Source organism: Cannabis sativa, chromosome 1 (genome assembly GCF_029168945.1).
Source record: "Cannabis sativa cultivar Pink pepper isolate KNU-18-1 chromosome 1, ASM2916894v1, whole genome shotgun sequence".
Lineage (NCBI taxonomy): Eukaryota > Viridiplantae > Streptophyta > Magnoliopsida > Rosales > Cannabaceae > Cannabis > Cannabis sativa.
In genome coordinates, this window is record NC_083601.1 from 16,024,806 (window position 1) to 16,048,760 (window position 23,955).

Genomic DNA, 23,955 nt, shown 5'->3' on the forward strand with positions numbered 1-23,955 from the left:
CGCGCTGATCACGCCTCACATACTTAGATATGTGGAAGACCTCGAGTTCTTCTTCCGGATTCCTTGGGGGAAGCACTCATTCGCCAGACTCATGCACTCGCTTCAGAAAGACATGTTGAAACAGAAGGCCAACTACGAGAAGAAGCTGAGTTCGGATGTTCAGCACGAGTGCAAATACACAGCATATGGCTTCGCACCTGCAGTCTAATATTGGGCGTACGAGGCCATTTTGGAGGTTGGCAAGAGGTATGGCACGAACCACGGGATTCGGTTCCCCAGGATGCTTAGCTGGACGAGCAAAGGCGATATTGGGAAGAAAGACGTCAGCGCATTATTTTCTAGACGGGTATGATTTTCACTTATGTTCTGAATAATTATTTAACATAAATGCTTGTAATAAATGCTAAATGGTTTTATTTTGATATTTTTTAAACCATAAACAGAATCTGGAAGTGGTGAAGGGGCTACTTCCACGGACAGAGGAGGAGGCATTTGTGAGGACAATATCTTACGATGGTGTGGAGAACCTGGTTGATGATGTTGTGGATGACACAGAGGCTGAGGCAGGTAGTCAGGTACCAGAGACTCAGGTCCCAGACACTCAGGAAAGAGACACTCAGGTACCAATTTCTGGAACTTTTTTTTATGTCTTTATTTTTTATTATTTTTTTTATATAGTGGAGGGTATATCGTATGCTTACCGTATTTTTTTGATATATATTTTTTCAGGCCACTGGTTCAGAACCTCAGCCCAGTGCACCATCTGCATCAGGCGTTCGGGGTGCCGAGTACACTGATTTAGTGGCTCGGTTGGATAGGATCGAGGCTGACACTCAGGGTCTGTATGCTGCTCATGTCGAGCTGAAGAAGGCATACGAGACCAGCCATGTAGAGCTGAAGGGTGGTCAGAACGTAATTATGGAGCAGCTCAGAGACATATTGGCCATGTTGAATCGTCCGCCAACGACAGCTTCAGCACCGGAGGCCCCAGCAGATCCATCTACCCCACCACCAGCTGCTTCACCCCCAGTAGAAGAGGATGAGGTCTTCCCCGACGATTACGATCCTTATGAGGGAGCTCCAGCGACTCCGATCGAGGCACAACCTCTTATCCATGTACATGACACCGAGTCGCAGGGTGAGATTCTGTCCATAGAGGCACAACCTGCAGTGGTTAAGAGTCGGAAGAGGAAGAGAAAGCCTCCTGTATGGTTCGGTGACTATACGGAGATGAAGAGGAGACATAGGCCATCTTCGACTTTTGATCCCCTGGAGCCACCGGATGAGAAATTGTTAACCACTTTCCGAAAGTGGTGTGTTGGACTCATTCCGAACCACCGACTTCGGGATTTGAGAAGTGGTGATTACGGTCCAGGATTCTTTTGGATAATGCTCACACCAAAGGAATGGCTTACAGATGACGTAAGTAAAGTATTTTATAATATTACTTCACTTTTCAACTTTATGTACAATGCAATTAATATATTTTTTTGTGTAACTGACATTTCCGTTTATATGCAGCATATAGATGCAGCAATGCATATGCTGAGGAGGCGACGCACCGACTATCCACTGACATTTCCTCAGAAGGGTATCATTCTCTCCACATTCGTGACCGCCATGATCAGCAGTGCATGGACGAGCCACAAGGGTCCGAGGAAAAACTTTAAATGGGAGGATTATATCCTGGACTACTGCACAGGGGCTCATAAGGTATTGTTTTAGTAAGATTTTAAATGTCAATTGTTTGGGAAGATTATTATGGTTTGTTAATTGTTTCGTTGTTCTCTGTAATTACAGTCCCAAGTCTTTGAGAGATGGAGGGGTAACGAGTTTATTTACTTCGTTCTGAACCTTCCCACGGCAAGGCACTGGGTCACAGTTGAAGTCGACATAGAGCTGTGGAAAATTAATGTCTACGACTGTGATTCCAGCGTCTGTCATTGGACCGACATGGAACCCATCATGAAGGTTTGGGCAGAACTGCTGCCCTCGCTACTCCTTGCAACCGGGGAATTTCCACATAACAACCAGATCATGGCGTTAGCTAACTGTGACATCACGGTGCTTCCAAAAATGCACGCGACTCGAGCCACTCACGACTTAGTTCCGAAGTCAGCAACCAGGTACATAGCGATAAAAAAGTACTATAGTATTAAAATATGTTTTACGTTAGACTGACTTTACATTTTATTTTGCATTTAGTGGTGATTGTGGCGTGTATTGCATTGAGTATGTGGAGCATCTCATGATGCAGCGTGGATTGACCGATGTGACGCCAGACCGGATAGCCATGTTTCGTCAACGGTGGTGTGTCGATTTATTTTACCAAAATGTCGGCTGATTATATGTGTAATTATTGGGACATTGTATATTTTGTGTAATTCACATTACAGTTATGTATATATAGATTTTCTTTTCGTTCAAATTTTGATAATTATACGTGGTTTCAAATATAAAATATCAACATTATTCAACAAAAATAACTATTAAACCTAAAAATAATTAAAATATTTGAAAAATATTCAACCTCAACAAAAATAAGTATGACAAAATATGCATCATTACAATATATCAAATTTCCCAGCGAATACGTACAAGACGCCTCAGATGCGGGCTTTGCATGTTGCTCTGTTGTGGCCTGAAGCACCACAGCGGCTGCAGTTTCGTGGTACAGAACCTTTTTTATCACCAGACGGGAAACGGTTCTCCCGTCTTCTTCCAGCGTTGCTTTTTCTTGGACGACCTACAGGCTTCTTTTCCACAGGTACCCCAACTTTCATATTCTTGATGTGTTCTGGGAGAACCCAATCATCCTCGTCACCAGCGAGATTGATGGTATCATCGTAAATCTTCCTCCACGTTTCTTTTGAATAATAAGGTGAGCAAAGCGTGTACACACTTGTGTTCGTTTTCAATGCCGCGGCACATGCATGAAGGCAAGGGAAATTCAATAACGTGAACACGCCGCAGGTGCATGTTCTTTCAACTAGATTCACATCACCACCTCTTTCACCGTTAGGTCCCCTACCAACGTTATACAAATTGGCTCCATTTCGTTGGACGCGCCTGTACCTTGCATTTTCATGAATTTTTGCCAAGTTTTTTTCGAAGAGCGTGGCCAAAGGGGTGGCACATTTGTCAGCATTTTCGAGGCGATCAGCGAACCACGATTGGAGTGTGAACCTGATAAATTCAACCAAAGTAGTTATTGGATATTTCCTGAACTCTTCTGTGACACTATTGAAGCTTTCAGCAGCGTTGCTCGTCATGATGTTGTATCTATCGCCCAAACAATAAGGGTGAGCCCACTTCTCAAACCCTATACTCTCCACATATGCAGCAATGGCCGGATTCATCTTTCTAAGCTTTTCGAACTCTCTATCGCATTCAGTCTTCGACCATGCGTAAGCAACATTATATATTTGGTTGTGAAAAGCATCAGTTTTGAATTTGGCGTTCACGTTCATAACAATGTGGTGATAGCATGCACAGTGGACTGCTTCGGGAAAAACGAGTTCAACAGCATGATCAATGCTTTGATGCCTATCTGACACAAACACTAAGTTCTCAACCACGCCAATTGCTACCCTCAACTTCTGTAAGAAATACGTCCAGGAGTCGTTATTCTCACTGTCAACGATACCATAAGCAACCGGCAACAATTGGTTGTTCGCATCGTATGCCACAGCAACTAACATTATACCGCCGTACTTCGTCTTCAAGAAGGTGCCATCGATACTCAAAACAGGACGACAAAAAGAAAAGCCCCTTCTACATGCACCGAGTGATATAAAACAGTACTTGAACCGCTCATCCTCTAAGTACAAGTCAGTAATGGTACCTGGATTCTTCTGTTCCAGCATGTACAAGTACCCAGGAAGCTTCATGTATGAAAACTCAGGCGTACCCCTAGCATACGTAAGTCCCATCTCCCTGCACCTCCACGCCTTCACATAACTCATACTGATACCGTAGTTGTCAAACATGTCCCTCTGTATGTCTTTAGCCTTGTACTTAGTTCCGTCTTGGGTGTACTTCCCCTTAATAAGGTGGCCAACTACCCATGGTGCTGCTTGACGGTGATCTGAACGTCTCGCATTCAAGTTACATGTGTGTTCATTGTGAAATACAGTGACCTCAAAGTTGTCAGAATGCATCTTCTTCCTCCCCCTCAATCTCCATTTACAATCTGGAGCCTTGCATGTAACGTACAACACATCAGGGGATGACTTCTTCACCATCCACTCGAAATTGTTATTAAGGGCAAACCTACCCACAACTTGTCTCAGTTCTTCCTTGTTTTCATAAAAATTACCAAGCTCTATCACCCCTGCTTCCTTACTTTGTAAACAAGTAGTTAGCTCATGATTTTCCATTATATCTTCCTTTGTCCACATGGGAGCTTTGAACTTGGTACAAACTTCGAAAGAGGAGAACGTTGAGAACGTTGCATGACGAGCATGTTCTTCAGTTCTGCCTGGTCGACTACTGCTAGTTCCAGGTGTAGTGCGATTTTCACTACGAGGTTGTCGTTCTCGCTGTGTACCTTGGTTACTCGGTACACACTCTAACCTCAACAATGGTCCCGCTACGGGTTCATCGACTGCTAAATCATGCTCATCGTCCATATTCAAATCTACAATAGGATCATTATTATAGAAGGGTGTATCGAACTCTTCAAACTGATGAAATCCTGTCGCTTCTTGTTCTTGCCCTACATTGGTCGGAACATCAAAATTGGTCGGAACCTCTAAATTGGCCGGAACCTCCTCATTCACACCAATCCCAACATCTGTTTCGGGAACGCAAGACCCTACCACACTCCGAGGGAGAGGATTAGTAGGCGGCGTAGGCTCCGAATTCCCAACTTTTCTCACCTTGGTCACGAATAATGGCATAAACTCTGTATTTGACATTGTTGCCCTCATCTCTAAAAACGTTCTCAGTTGGCGTTCTCTCTTAATAACCTCTGGCGCAACCATTTTTCCCTTCATGTACAAGGAACAAATCTCCAACTTTAAATCATACGCTACCGGATCAACTTCCAACTCTTCATATAAAATTTGTCGCAGTTCTTGTAGGGTTGTCTCGGTTGTAACTGTCAACGTCAAGCTGCTATTTGCTTTGTAGATCCAATTATAATTCTCACATAACCAAACACCATCGTACGATACAACAAGGAACACTTTGTCTCCTGCAATTGCAAACCAAAAAAACAAGGTGAGTAAAGGAAAAAACACCAAAAAAAAATAAAAATCGACATCCCATCGATATCAATAGACATAATGTCGAGAAGCACAACACCAGAAATTAGGGCACTGATTGTCGACATTGTGTCGACATATTATCGACATACAGTCGACAAAAACAACAACCATGCTCGTCATCGACATAATATCGACATACCATCGACATTCAATTGACAATTAAAAACGGTTGCACATTTAATGTTAATAAATTTTACCTACGTTCCCAACAACCCTTCCCAACTGAAACGTTGCATGTCAGACACGTGTCCTATCGACAACATATCGACATGAAGTCGACATGTCGTCGACAAATGTGTTAGCAGTTACACTAAATTGGCATGTTGTCGATATGATGTCGACATAGTATCGACATTCTGTCGACAAATACGCCATTTCATGCGTTTTCCCTGTACAGTTACGCATTTAATGACCATTAAATTTTCATACATTCCCAACATTTTTACTGCTCTATAAAAGCAAAGGGAAATCTTATTCATAAGTGCTCTTGTATTCTACCTATCTCTTACTCTTAAAAATTTCTCTTATTCTCTTAAGTTTGAAATATGGCCCCAAGAAAGAACGGCAAATTCCCCATCCTAACTCCTGAAGAGCTGAAGCAGGAGCCTGATGTTGGCATAGTTACTCCTGCAATGCAGAAAGTTTTGGACGCCGCTCGAGCTTTCGAAAGAGAACGAAATGGTAACGAGTTCAGGTTCATGCAACTTGAAAGAGAATTTTGCAAAACTGGTGTATGGCCGGCTCCACCACCTGGGTTCCCCGAAGGATGCCGTCGTTGCAAACTGGGCATCTTCAACGGTAAACCGGTGAAGCCTGGAACATTATGCAAGTATTGCAAGGCTCACCCACAAGCCAAAGAATTTAAAAAAAAATAATTTCTTATGTTATGGTTTGTGGTGAGTTTATTTTATTTAATGTTTGTTTTTTTTTATGAACTTTTATTTTCTGTTTTTTTTTATGTTTTTTTATGTTATTTTTAATGAACTTTATTTTCTGTTAATGTTATGTTATGTTTATGTTTTATCCACGGTATTTTTCCATTGCATCGATATTTTGTCGACATGATGTCGACAAAATATCGACAACTTCTTAAAAAAACAAAAATGCTTGTTGTCGACATTCTGTCGACAAACATGTCGACAAAATGTCGACAAATAGTTAATCCCAAGTTGGTTGCATGATGTCGACAACATGTCGACATTATGTCGACATAACGTCGATAATGGTCGTCCCTGACCTTTCCTTTGTAATCATCGACAAACCATCGACATATCATCGACATATCATCGATAACACTGGAAAACCCAGAAATCGACTGAAAAGCAGATCTGCCAGATCTCAACAATTTCAGACCAAAAAACAGCAGTTCCAACAATAAACACACGTGTAACAATTTTAAACTACATAAAGTCAAACAAAATGCTTAAAATACAACTTACCCATTATAATGGTGTAAGATTCTTGAGTGATGTTGTATTGTGCTTCGGTTTTCCACCAACACCCACCGAGAAAACAACCATTCAACAGCAAATAAAGAGAGTGGGACGGATAGAGGGAAATTTTTTCATAAATTTTTCAATTTTTTCCTAGAGAGAGAGAGTGGTGCACGAGAGAGAGAGGGAAGAGGGAAGAGAGAGAGAGAGAAATACCACTTTCAGATTTTAGCTTTTTTTTTTTTTTAAAAAAAAAAGGTAAAATGGGAAGTTCATGTAATTAATGGACTACATTTGTACAAATTAAGGAAGGGTATAAATTTTGAAATGGCTTGTATTATTAGGGTCAAAAATTGAAATTTCCCTTCTAAAATCACTCCAAAACTATTTTTCTCTTCTCTCCTTAATTTTCTCAATTTTAATATTTTATTAAAGCATAAATCTACAAATTGATATTTTACTATTATTTTAATAATTTTTCTAAAAAAAATAAATTTACAAATTGATATTTTACTATTATTTTAATTTTCTATAAAAATCTATATATATCTATAAAGGAGAAGTATGAGGCGGTGACATGATATTCTAAAATCACTCCAAAACTATTTTTCTCTTCTCTCCTTAATTCTCTCAATTTTAATATTTTATTAAAGCATAAATCTATAAATCCATATTTTACTATTATTTTAATAATTTTTCTAAAAAAAATAAATTTACAAATTGATATTTTACTATTATTTTAATTTTTAATAAAAATATAAAATATTTAAAAAAATATATAAATTTACAAATTGATATTTTACTATTATTTAAATTTTCTATAAAAATATAAAATATTAAAGAAAAAATAAATGTACAAATTGATATTTTACTATTATTTTAATTTTCTATAAAAATATAAAATATTTAAAAAAAACATAAATTTACAAATTGATATTTTACTATTATTTTAATTTTCTATAAAAATATTAAATATTTAAAAAAATAGAAAATAAGAAATAAATTCTAAAAAAATATTAAAACTTAAATCAAATATAATTTTCTCATAACTAAAATATCACATTTTTAATATTTTTTCTTTTTTTTTTTAATTAAGATATTTAAAAAATAATAATCAATATTTTAAAACATATTAATTAATAATAACAAATGAATTTTTTTTTCTAATGTCATCAAAATATTAAAAATATTTAAAATTCGAGATGAAATCTAAGATTAAGATATAGATTTGGGAAATACAATAGTGACGACTACAAGTGAACTACGGTAATGACAATTGATGTGATACAATGATGACAACAAGTGAGATACGGTGATGAAAATAAGTGAGATACAATACGGTAATGAAAGTAAGTGAGATACAATAAGATAACTAATGAGATATAATAGTAACAATAATTTTGAATGATCGAGATATGAAAATAATGTATTATGGGAAACACCGTGATTTTTTTCTACACCACCTTACTTGTTCATTTTTATAAAAATAATTTCTTTTAACAAAGTAATTTAAAATACTATATATAATAAATTTAAACTTCTTAATAAATAATAATTAATAAAATTGTGCATTTAGTTTTTAATAAATAAATTATTAATAATAATATTACATAAGATAATATATTTATAATTTTAGTATATATTATAATTATATTTTTAAGTAATTATTTATTATAATAATAAAAAAAGTTAAATTAGCCGCGCGAAGAGTGATTATATTACCTAGTTTAGATATATACCAAACATTCAAAGAGCTCCGTTATCATTCTTTTTTCCACCCAAACAGATAAACAAAACAAGCCAAATAATTAAGCAAAATCGTTTAGTAGCAAATTAAAATAACATTTTGACTATGAAAGAAAAACTCAAATATGAAGACTACCTCTACCTCTACCACATCCTCTCATGGTTGCAACTTCTCTACGGTAGCCAAAGACTACAATGGAAGAATCATCGAATACGTTCTCGCCAAGATGGAGGAAGAGAGCAACGAGTGCCACGACCACATAACCTTGCTCGCCGTACTCCGAACCCATCGCAAATTAGGGCTCGCGACAAAGTCATAGCCATAGCACGGTCATGGTCATCATCACCATGTTCATGGTGGTGGGTGTTGTTCTGGTGGTGAACCCAAGAGTGTGGAGGCTAAATGGTTGGGGGTTGATTGTTTCTGGGATTTGGGAGAAGAAGAAGACGACAAACTGTAGGGGTGTGCAGAAAGTCATCTAATCCAATTACAACCGACTGATCCAATAGAATCAGATATCCAATCATAATTGGATCGAATGTAAATTTTGAAAATCCAATCGGATCAGATCGGTTGTTGGATGGGACATCCCGATACAATGGATAACCGACCAAACCGATCTAATTATCATCCAATGGTCATCTAATTATATTTATATATTTTTAAAATACATTTATAATTTTATATATGTAATATATTTTATTTCAAAATATATATTAATTGATTTAATATACATTTAACACATGAGATTAAAGAAAAAAAACTTTAGATCAAAAATATTAGTTTTTATCTTTCTAAACGCTAATAAAATTGTCAATGCATATTGAATAAATTTTATTTTTTAGCAGTTTTATTATGAGATCATGAGAATTAGGTTAGATTAAACTAATGTTTATTATGTATATTGGATTATAAAGTTTTAAATTATATTTTTTTTGTATATATTTTCCTTTTTAATGAAATTAACTTAAATGATAGCTAAAATAGATTGAATGGATCCAATCCAATCCAATGCAATAAAAAACCAGTCAATGCATCCAATGGTTGGAACCAATCCAATCCAATACCTCCATTGGATCGGATCGGATCGGATGACTCAATTCGATTGGATTGGATCGGATGGCAAAATTTAATATCCAATAAATAATTGGATTGGATCGGTTAGGTCCAAATCCATTGGATGTGATCCAATGAACACCCCTAGGACGAAGAAGACGAAGAAGAAAATAAAGAAAATTAAAAAAAAAATTATTTTTAAATAATTTATTTATTTATTTATTTTTTAAAATTAAAATAATAATTTGGACCAATAATATTTTGACACATGGTAATTTTAAAAAAGTAAACGGCTCAGTTAAAATTAGGACTAACGGACAAATATAAAGCACGACCTTAAAGACTATTACTACTATTTTTTGAGGTTGAAGATTTATCTGTATCAAACTGAACTTTTTAAAAACTTTTGCCGCAAATTTTCCTTAAGAGAATAATGAATAGAAGACAATAAAGTCTGAAAATATAAAAAGTGGAAAAGCTAAAGGGTACTATTGAAAGGCATATTTTTATTCTTGAGACAGCAGGGTCCTCCTGCAGTGCCTGTTCCAGAGATACCAGTGGCACCTGCCCCTGTTGTGCAGGCCGAACCAGTTGTGACAAAGAACCGGATGGAACCCTTGTATGAAAGGTTCCGCAAGCAAGCACCTCCAGTTTTTCTAGGAGGTTCGAAAGTTATGAAAGCCGAGCAATGGCTAACAGTGATTACAATGATCTTGAATTTCATGGGCGTCACGGGAAATGATAGAGTGGTCTGTGCCACTTTTTAATTTTAAGAAGATGCTTTAGTTTGGTGGGACATGGTGTCCATGATACATGACGTTACTACTATGACATGGGAGAAATTCCAGGAGCTTTTTAATGCCAAGTATTATAATGAGGCCGTCAGAAGTGCCAAGAGAAAAGAGTTCATTCACTTGACCCAGAAGGAAAACATAAGTGTTACAGAGTATACGACCCAGTTTGATCGTTTGGCGAGGTTGGCCTCGGGTATAGTGCCAAGTAATTTCAGCAAAAAGGAAAAGTATCTGAATGGATTGAATGCGAAGATTAGACATGATCTAATGATTACTACGGATGACAAAACCACCTATGCTGAAATGGTGGAAAAGGCACTGCGAGCTGAGGGCGCAGTTGGATGCATGGTAGAGTCTGCTAGGACTCCAGTGGTTGGCGAGGCTCCTACCCCTCCTGCATCAGGCTTTAGCAGGGGAGGTAGTGGTTCGGCCATGGATCAGAAAAGGAAAGCATCCACTGCAACAGGTGGCTTAGGTCAGAATAAGAGGTTCCGAGGGAACCAGGGGCGAGGCAGTGGCCAGGGTAGTTCTGAGACTCGATACACTTACCCAGAGTGCCCAGTTGTAAAAAGCATCATCTAGGGGAGTGTAGAGGGCAAGGGTGCTTTCAGTGTGGTATGTCAGGGCATTACAAGAGGGATTGCCCTCAACTCAGAACCGAAGCACCGAAGGCTCCAGCGAAACCTACTCCAGCAAGGGTGTTCGCCATTACTCAGGCTGATGCAGAAGCCAGTCCTTCAGTGGTAACAGGTTAGCTCTCGGTCAACAACTCTTTTTTACTCTGTACTGTTTGATTCTGGGGCCACCCATTCCTATGTGGCAACCAGAATCTTTAGTAAATTGGATAGACCACACGATAGTTACGAATCAGGGTTTGGAACCCTTTTACCTGGCGGAGAGTTAGTTATCTCCAAAAGGTGGTTAAGGTCTATGCCGATCAGGATTGACGATAGGGAGTTAAGTGCTGACCTAATAGAAATAAACCTAGCAGATTTTGATGTTATACTGGGAATGGATTTCTTGTCCAAATATTCAGCCATTATTGACTGTAAGAGGAAGATGGTAATCTTCCAACCAGAAGGTGAAGAACCGTTTGTTTTTGTCGGTTTGGTTCAAGGATCTCGGATCCCGGTGATTTTGGCCTTATCAGCTAAAGAATTGTTGGGTGATGGATGTCTAGGGTATCTGGCCGTGGTATTAGACACCACTCGGCCAGACTCTGTTTGGCCAGATGACATCAAGGTGGTTTGGGAATTTCTAGATATTTTTCCTGATGAACTTCCTGGTTTACCACCTCAGCGAGAAATTGATTTTATAATTGATTTGGCACCTGGAGCAGAACCGGTCTCCAAGGCTCCTTATAAAATGGCTCCAACTGAGCTTAAGGAATTGAAAATTCAGCTATAGGGGTTGCTTGACATAGGGTTTATTCGGCCTAGTGTGTCACCCTGGGGAGCTCCAGTATTGTTTGTCAAGAAGAAGGATGGGTCTCTGAGAATGTGCATCGACTATCGGGAGTTAAATAAGCTAACAATTAAGAATAAATATCCATTACCTAGGATCGATGATCTTTTCGATCAACTTCAGGGGAAGACGGTCTTCTCAAAGATTGATCTCCGATCGGGCTATCATCAGTTGAGAATCTGAGAGGAGGACATTCCGAAGACGACTTTCCGTACTAGGTATAGACATTATGAATTTCTGGTTATGTCATTTGGACTAACCAATGCTCCTGCGGCATTCATGGATTTGATGAATAGAGTATTCAAGGATTTCCTCGATATCTGTGTAATTGTGTTTATCGACGACATCCTTGTACTCTCAATCAGAGGAGGAGCATGAGTTACATCTTCGAATGGTTTTGCAACGGCTCCGGGAACACAAGCTTTATGCCAAGTTCAAGAAATGTGAATTTTGGTTATCTCAGATGTCCATTCTAGGGCACATTGTTAGCAAGGATGGGATCATGGTGGATCCAGGAAAGATAGAATCCGTCAGGGATTGACCTAGACCGAAAACAGTGACAAAAATTAGAAGTTTCTTGGGTCTAGCTGGTTATTATCGTCGGTTTGTGGAAGGGTTCTCTAAAATCTCAACACCCTTAACCGAGCTTACAAAAAAGAATCAGCATTTTGTATGGTCAGACAAATGTGAGGCTAGTTTTCAGGAGCTGAAACAGAGGTTGATTACAGCTCCAGTGCTAGCTTTGCCTTCTGATAAAGAAAAGTTCGTGGTTTTCTATGATGCATCTAGGCAAGGTCTGGGATGCGTGCTGATGCAAGCCGACCGGGTTCTCGCTTATGCCTCTCGTCAGTTGAAAGATTATGAGTAGCGATACCCGAATCATGACCTAGAATTGTCCGCGGTAGTGTTTGCTTTGAAGATTTGGCGGCATTATCTTTATGGAGAAAGATGTGAACTTTATACCGACCATAAAAGTCTCAAATATTTCTTTACTCATAAAGATTTGAATATGAGACAGAGCCGTTGGTTGGAGTTAGTAAAGGATTACGATTGTGAAATTCTGTATCACCCTGGGAAGGCCAATGTAATGGCCAATGCCCTGAGCAGAAAGGGTCCCGGGTAGATAGCTAGTATGGTTCAGATTTCACCTCAGGTAGCAGAGGACATGGTCAGATCTAGCATTGAGTTTGTTGTAGGCAAGCTTCACAACTTGACGCTGCAATCTGATCTGTTAGAATGAATTAAAGTCGCTTAGATGACTGATCCAGAATTGGTAAAAATCAGAGAGGAGGTTTCAGCTGGTCAAGCCAGAGATTTTTCAGTATCAGACAGTGGGATGTTATTGTTTAAAACTAGAGTTTGTGTTCCAAATAGTGTGGAACTCAGAAATGAAATTCTTGAAGAGGCTCATACTACCTCGTATTCCTTGCATCTCGACACCACCAAGATGTATCAGGATCTTAAACCTTACTTCTGGTGGAACGGTGTGAAGAAGAATTTGGTAAAATTCGTATCGAGATTCAACCATGAAAATTCCCCCATAGAATAAAAATAGTAATACCCATTTAGATATATACCAAACATTCAAAGGATTCAACTCCGTTATCATTCTTTTTTCCACCCAAACAGATAAACAAAACAAGCCAAATAATTAAACAAAATCGTTTAGTAGCAAATTAAAATAACATTTTGACTATAAAAGAAAAACTCAAATCTGAAGACTACCTCTACCTCTACCACATCCTCTCATGGCTGCAACTCCTCTACGGTAGCCGAAGACTACAATGGAAGAATCGTCGGATACGTTCTCGCCAAGATGGAGGAAGAGAGCAATGAGTGCCACGACAACATAACCTTGCTCGCCGTACTCCGAACCCATCGCAAATTAGGGCTCGCGACAAAGTGATAGCCATGGCACGGTCATGGTCATCATCACCATGGTCATGGTGGTGGGTGTTGTTCTGGTGGTGAACCTAAGAGTGTGGAGGCTAAATGGTTGGGGGTTGATTGTTTTGGGATTTGGGAGAAGAAGAAGACGACGAACTGTAGGGGTGTGCAGAAAGTCATCTAATCCAATTACAACCGACCGATCCAATGCTAACCGATCCAATAGAATCAGATATCCAATCATAATTGGATCGGATGTAAATTTTGAAAATCCAATCAGATTAGATCGGTTGTTGGATGGGACATTCGATCCAATGAATAACCGACCAAACCGATCCAATTATCATCTAATGGTTATCTAATTATATTTATATATTTTTAAAATACATTTATAAATTTATATATTTAATATAGTTTATTTAAAAATATATATTAATTGATTTAATATACATTTAACACATAAGATTAAAGAAAAAAAAACTTTAGATCTAAAATATTAGTTTTTATCTTTCAAAACGCTAATAAAATTGTCAATGCATATTGAATAAATTTTATTTTTTAGCGGTTTTATTATGAGATCATGAGAATTAGGTTGGATTAAACTAATGCTTATTATGTATATTGGATTATAAAGTTTTAAATTATATTTTTCTTATATATATTTTCCTTTTTAATAAAATTAACTTAAATGATAGCTAAAATAGATTGGATGGATCCAATCCAATCCAATACAATAAAAAACCAGTCAATGCATCCAATAGTTGGAACTGATCCAATCCAATACCTCCATTGGATCAGATCGGATCGGATGACTCAATTCGATTGGATTGGATCGGATGGCAAAATTTAATATCCAATAAATAATTGGATTGGATCGGTTGGGTCCAAATCCATTGGATGTGATCCAATGAACACCCCTACGACGAAGAAGACGAAGAAAAAAAGAAAGAAAAAGAAAAAGAAATTATTTTTAAATAATTTATTTATTTATTTTTATTTTTTAAAATTAAAATAATAATTTGGACCAATAATATTGTTAGGTTATAATTAGCCTATGTTTCAGGTCTTTAAAGTTAGCATTATCTCGTCTATTGGTGTCTTTTGGAGCAGTTTTACGCTTGATTTTTATTATTTCAGGTTCCCGGGGTGTTAAAGTTCAAATTCAGTCAAATGGCGAAAAACTGGGACAAACTTGGAAAAAATTGGAAAATTCGGCTCCAGGCGCGTCCGTTGTCGCGACCTCCAGAGAGCCAGGTCGCGACCCTTTTTCCTGGTCGCGACTCTGGTCGCGACTTCGAGAATTGGCAGAAACTCAGTTTTTCGAGTTTTGCCTGTAGTTGCGACCAGCTTAAATGCTAGTCGCGACTTGGTACGGAAATCGCAGATTTGACCTAATTTTGGTTTTTTCTCAAATTGGAAGCACACTTCTCATCCCTATATAAGGAATACGACACTGAAGGTCAAAGCAAGCAGAAATAGACCTAAATAGTGGATGCAAGTGGAGAGGAAGCTATCTTGAAGACCCGGAGCGATATCACCTTCTAGTTTCTTTCTTTTTACCCTTAAATTCTTCTTATGTTTGTTTTTGTTTCTGAGTTAATCATGGATGTTTTTAGAGTTATGTTGAATTAAATTTCCCAATAAGGGAGGATGATGAATGTTGTTTAAGTTTATGCCTAGTTAATAAATAATTGCCATTCCTTCATCTTATGTGTGAATGATCACCTTTTACATGTTTAATGATCTCAGTTCGAAATCTGAAAAGTGAGAATTGAGAATGCTAAAATTTGGATAGTCTAGGTTTTGATGTGAAACGAAAGTATTTACATAGCCTCAGTGACGAATAGATTATTGTTTAATGCTGATTTTGTGTTGATTTAATTAAGAAGTTAATTAGAGAACATATTATTTAGAACCTAAAAAATCTGAAAAGAGTTAGGTTAATTTATAATCTGTCATTCACATTGAGATAAGGATAGCAATTATGTATTAACATTGGTAACTTATCAACAAGATTCACCTCCCTAATCTCTCATCTTGATTAATCTTCGTTTATTTTCTCTTTAATTCTCTGAGTTATTTACTTTTGAATTGCAAACTTATTATTTTACAAAATAGAATCATAAGTATAGTTTAGTAGTACTTAATCCAATTCCCTGTGGTTCGACCTCACTTGCGTGAGATACTACTTGATTGCGTATACTTGCGTAATAAACATAAAATTCGTAACAAATATTTTGACACGTGGCAATTTAAAAAAAGTAAACGGCTCAGTTAAAATTAGGACTAACGGACAAATAAAAAGCACGACTTTGAGGACTATTACCACTATATTTTGAGGTTGGAGATTTATCTGTATCAAACTGAACTTTTTGAAAACTTTTGCCGCAAATTTCCTTTTAGATAATAATGAATAGAAGACAATATAAAGTTTGAAAATATAAAAAGTGAAAAAGCTAAAGGGTACTAGTGAAAGGCATGTTTTTACTCTTGATAAAAAAAATATAAAATCTCTAACTTGCACTTCAAATTGAAACTTTTTCTTTATATTAGTTGGTGCCACGTGCTACACACGTGCATGTAAAATGTAATGTAGTTTTATTAGTTATGTAGGCATGGCCGGCTTTAACCCTGTCCAAGCTGTGCAATTGCATAGGGCCCAACCTTGCACAGGGCCCAACTAAATAAAAGCTAAAATATTTATCATTTTTAAATTTAAATCCTTTTCAGTTTATTTATTTATTTTTTAATTAATGACCCACCTCTTTATACCTAGAATCTCTTCTAATTTAAGGTAGCTTACTATTTATTTATTTTTTTCAATCTTTTATATTCCATTCAATATATGTTTGATAGTGGAATATATGTATAGTATTTTTAGTTGTTTCAAAAATTGATTAATAAATATTTTTTTTTTCATCATATATATTTAAATATTTCTATTCAATTTTAAATCTTTTATTTAAAAAAAAAAAGAAAAGAAAATATCAAAAGAGAAAAAAAAAATATACACACGATTATATATATGAGTTAATGGCAAGACTTTATTTCTTTTAAAAAAAATTATCAAATATGAATGAAACATTTTTTTTAACTAAAACTTCTAGAAGTAAATTTTTAAACTTGATCTACCTAAACAAATAAATAAAAAAATTGAACTTAGAATTTAATTATACTATTACTTTTATTCAGGGCCAAATTTTTAAGATTGGAACAGGGCCTCTAAAATGTTTAAGACGACCCTGTATGTAGGTACCACTTAAATGATAAATCAACTATCTGGTTTAGTTCTTGAGTTACTGATGAGAATAGAGATAAGCTGGCTACTATCTCTATCTCTATCTCGGGGTGGTGAATGTGATTTCTTGTCATGAGAAATATATATCTTGGTCTTTCTTGTTATGCGTGCCAAAGTAAGACGGGACTTTTTCAATTAATTCTTGACTAGATTAGAAATAAACTATATGATTGGAAGGCTCGCTCTTTTTTGTCTGTTACGAAGTGTTGTGAATGTTTTAACAAAATATATAACTGTCTTAGTGTGTGTGAATTGGAAAGAGTCACACATGGGATATGAACCGTCATTTACAAGGGTATAAAGAGTGCAACTTTGGCATCTGGGTTTGGGCCCCAAGGGGTACCTAGTTTTGTGTGAATGGGTGAGGACACACACACTTGACCCACCACGCGCGCGCCGTCCATCCGATCCGGGCCGGGCCGGGTTGGGTTGGTTGGTGTGGTATGGTGTGACAATATATTATTTTTTACAGAAAAATTATTTAATAAAATAATTATTTTTTTATTAATTTAATTAAGAAACATGTTTAATTATTCAACCCATTTGCCTATATACTGCGATTGAGCTGATACTCCCTTGAAAAGGTTTTTGCGTGGTACAATGTTAGAGATAGAGTTCAAGACTACGGGTCACTCTAGTACAATCTAAATCGTATTCACTACACAGAGGTTCAAATCGAAAGATACCTTCGTTTATGCTCAATCTTATTGTTGAATGATACTAGTAGATGTAAATATTTTTTTAAAAATTCAAGTGGGGGATTGTTGGAAATGTTGTGAATGTTTTAACAAAATATATAAGTGTCTTAGTGTGTGTGAGTTGGAAAGAGTCCCACATGGGATATGAACCCTCATTTACAAGGGTACAAAAAGTGCAGCTTTGGCATTTGGGTTTGCGCCCCAAAGGGTACCCAGTTTTGTGCGAATGGGTGAGGACACACACACTTGACCCACCACACGCGCGCGCGCCGTTTGTCCGGCCGGGCCGGGTTGGGTTGGTGTGGTGTGACACTATATTATTTTTTACAGAAAAATTATTTAATAAAATACTTATTTTTTTTATTAATTTAATTAAGAAACGTGTTTAATTAAACAGATTACTTAGTCGTATTAGTTAACGGGACACGTTCAAAACCAACTCACCCCACGTTTCAGAAAACTTTATTCTTCCTGTTATGTTTATTCAATCCATTCGCCTATATAATGCGATTGAACTGATGGGAAGAAAACATCTCTTTCGTATCAGAAAAATACAGTTTTCATAAAATTAAAAATTCCATCTGCGATATCAACTTTTCTGGGTGTATTCGACGGTGCTCTACAGTGCGGTGGGGTTCCGATACAGTGTAACGACTGGGCTGTTTTATGCTGGGGACGACCGACAATTTCTGACTGCTTGCACACTCCTGGGCAATGCTGCGAACGTCTTAAAGAGAGCGACATAGTCCGCGACTCAACCCAGAATTCTTCATTCGGTAATATCGTTCCTCTTTTATTTTGCTAGCAGTTTACTCAACAATTTTAAGACGTTCTTTCTCCTATGACTACTACCGATGAATGTTCTGTTTCTACTGCTGACATTAACAAGCCTTTTCGTTTTGAGCGTTTGCATTTTAAACGTTGGAGACAGAAGATGTTGTTTTTTCTGACCATGAAAAAAGTTGCATTTGTGCTTACTGTTTTGAAACCAGTTGTGTCTGAGACTCCACCTCTTGCCGAGAAGAAGGATGAAGTTGAGAAGCGCGAATCTCACGTTAAGGAAAGGGACTCCTGGGTAGAGAATGATTTTTTGTGTAAGAATTTTATTTTGAATGGTTTGTCTGATGATTTGTATGATTATTATAATTCTGACAAATCTGCCAAGGAGATATGGGAAGCATTACAGAAAAAATATGATACCGAGGAGGCGGGAACAAAGAAATATGCTGTGAGCCACTACCTGAAGTTTCCAATGACCGATGATAAATCAGTCGAAGCCCAGTCTCACGAGCTTCAGAAAATAGCTCACGAAATTCTGTCTGAAGGTATGACTATCGATGAACAATTTCAAGTTGCTGTTATGATTGATAAATTACCCCCTTCGTGGAAAGATTTTAAAAATACTCTCAGGCATAAAACAAAAGAGTTTTCGTTGGAAAGTCTGATCACTCGTCTTCGAATTGAGGAGGAAGCTCGAAAACAAGACCAAAAGGAAGAGGTGCTTGTTGTTGGAAACAACAACAACACTAATAAAAGATCCACTGCTGTTCTGAAACCCAATGGGAAAAACTTTAAGAATCAGAATCGCAAAGTGAATCCAAACCGCAACAATCAACCTCGGACTAATAACAACAATCAGAATTGGAACCATCAAAGGAACCATAATAACAAGCAGCAAGTACCCCTAATAGAAATGACTCTGGTTTGTTCATGTGTTACAACTGTAACAAGCCAGGTCATATGGCACGAAAGTGTAAGAACAGGCCTAGTTCTGCTCCGCAGGCTAACCTGGCAGAAGAGCTGCCATTTACAACTATGATTTCAGAGATCAACCTCATTGGTGGATCTGAAGGGTGGTGGGTAAATACTGGCGCTTCTCGCCATGTCTGCTATGATAGAAATATGTTTACAACATATGTTGCTGCTACTGAGGATCAGAAAGTGTTGTTGGGTGACTCCCACACCACTATAGTTGCTGGTACAGGAAATGTGGAATTGAACTTCACCTCTGGAAGAACTGTGATTCTAAAAGATGTAATGCACACTCTAGAGATGAGGAAGAATTTGGTCTCGGGCTACCTTCTCAATAAGGCGAGGTTCACTCAGACTATAGGAGCTTATTTGTTTACTTTAACTAAGAATGGGATATTTGTAGGGAAGGGGTATGCAACTGAGGGAATGTTTAAATTGAATGTTCAAGTCAATAAAGTTAATGCTTCTGCTTATATGCTGTGTTCTTTTAATACTTGGCATGCTAGACTTTGTCATGTAAATAAACGCATAATTAAGAACATGAGTAGTTTAGGCCTAATTCCTAAATTATCTTTAAATGACTTTGAAAAATACAAATTTTGTAGCCAAGCCAAGATTACTAAAACACCACATAAATCTGTGTTAGAAAAGGAAATCGAGCCTCTAGATTTAATCCATTCTGATATTTGTGAACTTGATGGAACTTTGACTAGAAATGGTAAACGCTACTTTATCACTTTTATTGATGATTGTTTTGACTTTACCTATGTGTATTTAATGAAAAATAAAAGTGAAGCTCTTGAATGTTTAAGATATTTGTGGCTGAAATTGAAAATCAACTTAGTAGAAAAATCAAGAAGTTTCGTAGCGATAGAGGCACTGAATATGATTCCACTGCTTTTGTTGAATTTTATAACTCACATGGAATCATACACGATAAGACAGCACCTTATTCACCTTAAATGAATGGCAAAGCTGAAAGAAAAAATAGAACTCTTACTGAATCTGTTGTTGCTATTTTATTGAATTCGGGTGCTGCTTCTCATTGGTGGGGAGAAATTTTATATACTGTATGTTATGTGCTTAATAGAGTTCCTAAATCTAAAGGAAAATTTCTCCATATGAAAGTTGAAAAATAAACAACCTAATATCTCATATTTTAAAACTTGGGGTTGTTTAGCATATGTTAGAATTCCTGGTCCTAAGAGAATTAAATTGGCTAGTAGAGCATATGAATGTGTTTTTATTGGATATGCTGTTAATAGTAAAGCATATAGATTTTATGATTTAAATGCGCATACTATTTTGGAATCTAATGATGCTGATTTTTTCGAACATAGTTTTCCATTTAAATTGAGAAATAGTGGGGGTGCATCATCTAGTAACATGACTGCTATTAGGGATAATGAGCATGAAAAGGGTATAGAAACTGAACCTAGAAGAAGTAAAAGAGCTAGAATAAACAAAGATTTTGGTTCTGATTTTTGTGCATTTACTCTAGAGGAGGATCCTTCTAACCTCCAAGAAGCCTTGACTTCACTAGATGTTGATTTATGGAATGAAGCGATTAATGATGAAATGGACTCTCTTGAGTCAAATGGAACTTGGCATTTAGTTGTGTTACCACCAGGTTGTAAGACAATAGGTTGTAAGTGGATTCTTAAAAAGAAATTAAGACCCGATGGTATTGTTGAAAAGTACAAGGCACGTCTTGTTGCTAAAGGGTTTAGACAAAGAGAAAATGTAGATTTCTTTGATACATTTTCACATGTTACTAGAATTACATCTATTCGTGTGCTTTGCTGCTATTCATAATCTTGTTGTGCACCAAATGGATGTTAAAACTGCTTTCTTGAATGGTGAATTAGAAGAAGAGATTTACATGGACCAACCTGAAGGTTTTGTTGTTCCTGGTCAAGAACATAAAGTGTGTAAATTAGATAAATCTTTTTATGGTTTGAAACAGGCACCTAAGCAATGGCATGAGAAATTTGATAACCTTGTCATCTCACATGGCTTTAAAGTAAATGAGTGACAAATGCATTTACTATAAATTTGAAAATAATGTGTGTACTATTATTTGTTTATATGTGGATGACTTGCTAATTTTTGGATCAAATATTCATGTCGTGAACAATGTGAAATCTGTGTTATGTGAAAATTTTGACATGAAAGATCTAGGTGAAGAGAATGTAATCCTTGGTATACAGATCACTAGGTCTGAAAAGGGAATTTCTTTGGATCAATCTCACTACATTTAGAAGATCTTAAAGAAATGTAATTACTTCAACTGTAAACCTACTTGTACACCATATGATCCCAGTGTAAAATTACTTAAGAACACTGGTGATGGTGTAAGACAATCTGAATAAGCAAGCATCATTGGCAGTCTTCGGTATGCCACTGATTGTACTAGACCCGACATTGCCTATGTCGTGAGATTATTCTGCAGGTTTACTAGTAGACCTAGTGCAGAGCATTGGAATGCTATAGAGAGGGTCATGAGATACCTCAAAAGAACATTGACTCTTGGATTACTGTAATACCCTGGAATTAAGAATGGATTAGCAAAATCCTAATTAGATAATTATGAATAATTAAGGAATTATATTATTATATAGTTCAATATATGTAATTTTGTATGAAATTTAATATGTTAAAGACCTCGTTGGTGAGCCAGGGACATTTTGGTAATTATGACCCTAGAAGGGTAAATTGATGAAATTAATTTAATTACGTGCTTAATATAACTATATTATTATATAGTATGCCTGTGTTGTCTTTTCAGGTGTGTTCTGACAGGTTGGCGCGGTATAGTCACAACCGGGAATTTTGGGTCGAACCGGGTTCGGGCCCGAAATGCAAATGGGATTGATTTAATTGGCATTTTATTTGATAAGTGATAATCTGAAATTTATTTGGAAATAATTGAGTGTGAAATGGCAAGATTGCCCTTGAAAATGTGTATGCATGATTAATTGGCGCTAAGGGCATTTTGGTCATTTGACCTCTTTATATTACATTTGGAAAATTAGATTTTATTAAGAAAAATGAATGTAATTTCTGGTTGATTCTCTCTCTCACCCGAACCCTCTCCCTCTTTTACCCTCTTGATGTATTTCAACTTGAGTTGTGAAAATTTAAACTTGATTTGGAGCTTGATTGTTGGAAAAGGGTGTTAGAAGCTTGGAGCTTGATTGTGCAAGGGATTGAGGTAGTTTCTAGCTGAAATTATATGGAATTATTTGTTGAATTCTTGCTGAAATTCTTAGGTCAAAAGCATGTTCTTTGAGTTTTGAATGTTCTTGTTGCATGTTGAGTGAATTGATGTTAATCTTGTGAAATTGAGCTTCTATCTATTGTATGATTTGTTGTTGAGCTTGGGCAGAGATTGTATGGTATTTCTAGGTTGGAATTTCATGTTTAAAATGATGTTTTCATGGCTGGAATTTATTTGAGTTGTTAGAGATGAAGCTCTTGTTCAAGAGCTTGAGTTTTGTTAAGTTGGATTGGGTTTAGTGTGAGCTGTAGATGGGATTCTTGAAATTTTTTCTAGCTTGAATCCATGTGTTTGTTATGTTTTGGTTGCTGGAAAATAAAGTTGATTCATGCCTAGAGATTTAAGGTTGCAAGTATGAAGTTTTGTTGAATTATGTTCTTGAATGAAGCATGATGTTCAAGGATTTGTAATCTGAAATTATGAAGTTTATTGTTGGATTTGATGCATGAGATATGTGTTTTTGATCCTCTGATTTATGCTAGCAGCTCTATTTGGTGATTTTGAGATATATGCATGTTTGGGTTGAATTGGGGGTGAGTTTGGCATATTTTCGAAGCTGGGTTTTCTGGGTTTTTAAACCCAGTGGTCGCGACCATGATAATGGCAGATTGTTATTTTTTTTTTAAATTTTTGTTTTTGCCATAACTTTTGACTCGGGACTCCGTTTGGGACGTTCTTTATACCGTTGGAAAGCTCTTTTCGAGCTCTATGTGATTATTTGTGATTTGGATGCCAATTTTATATTTTTTGGAAGTGAATTTATGGATTAACCCTATTTGTGTAAATCCCAGTATTGTGACTAGGATTACCGGCACCTGGTCAGGAGCACCCGGGGATTTGGAATCTCTACTATTGCGGGACAACAGGTAAGACAGTGATTAGCACGTAGAGTATGCGCAGTGGCGCTTATGTTGAGAATGATATGCATGAATGTTTAGTAACCGGGATTAGGGTTATTACCCTAATAGGAACGGTCTAATAGCCTAGGGTTATTACTCTGGTGATATATGTGTATAAATGTCATGCCATGTTAATTGAAATGAGATTTAGAAATTATGCGCTCAAGGCATAATCAGGTTGGACTCGGTACTCATAACCGAGATGAACCACTTCTAAGGCCTTAATGTATTTAGACGTGTGAGAGCAGCACGTGGGTCTACGTCATGTAGATTTAAATAGATGTGTGAGCGCAACACATAGGTCTACGCCACGTAGACATAAATGGGCATGTTGGTATAATAATTACGTTTGTGTCATACAGACGTATGTGAATGGC

General features: G+C 36.8%; 1 protein-coding gene across 1 annotated transcript; it reads left to right on the plus strand.

Moving 5' to 3' along the window:
- Positions 1–214: 214 nt before the first annotated feature.
- On the plus strand, positions 215–2,990 carry LOC133031283 (uncharacterized). The gene is made up of 6 exons (XM_061104758.1): positions 215–346; positions 444–620; positions 730–1,422; positions 1,522–1,713; positions 1,801–2,126; positions 2,206–2,990. Exons 1-6 carry the CDS (start codon positions 281–283, stop codon positions 2,342–2,344), a joined length of 1,593 nt encoding a protein of 530 aa, XP_060960741.1. The 5' UTR covers positions 215–280; the 3' UTR covers positions 2,345–2,990.
- Positions 2,991–23,955: the final 20,965 nt, after the last annotated feature.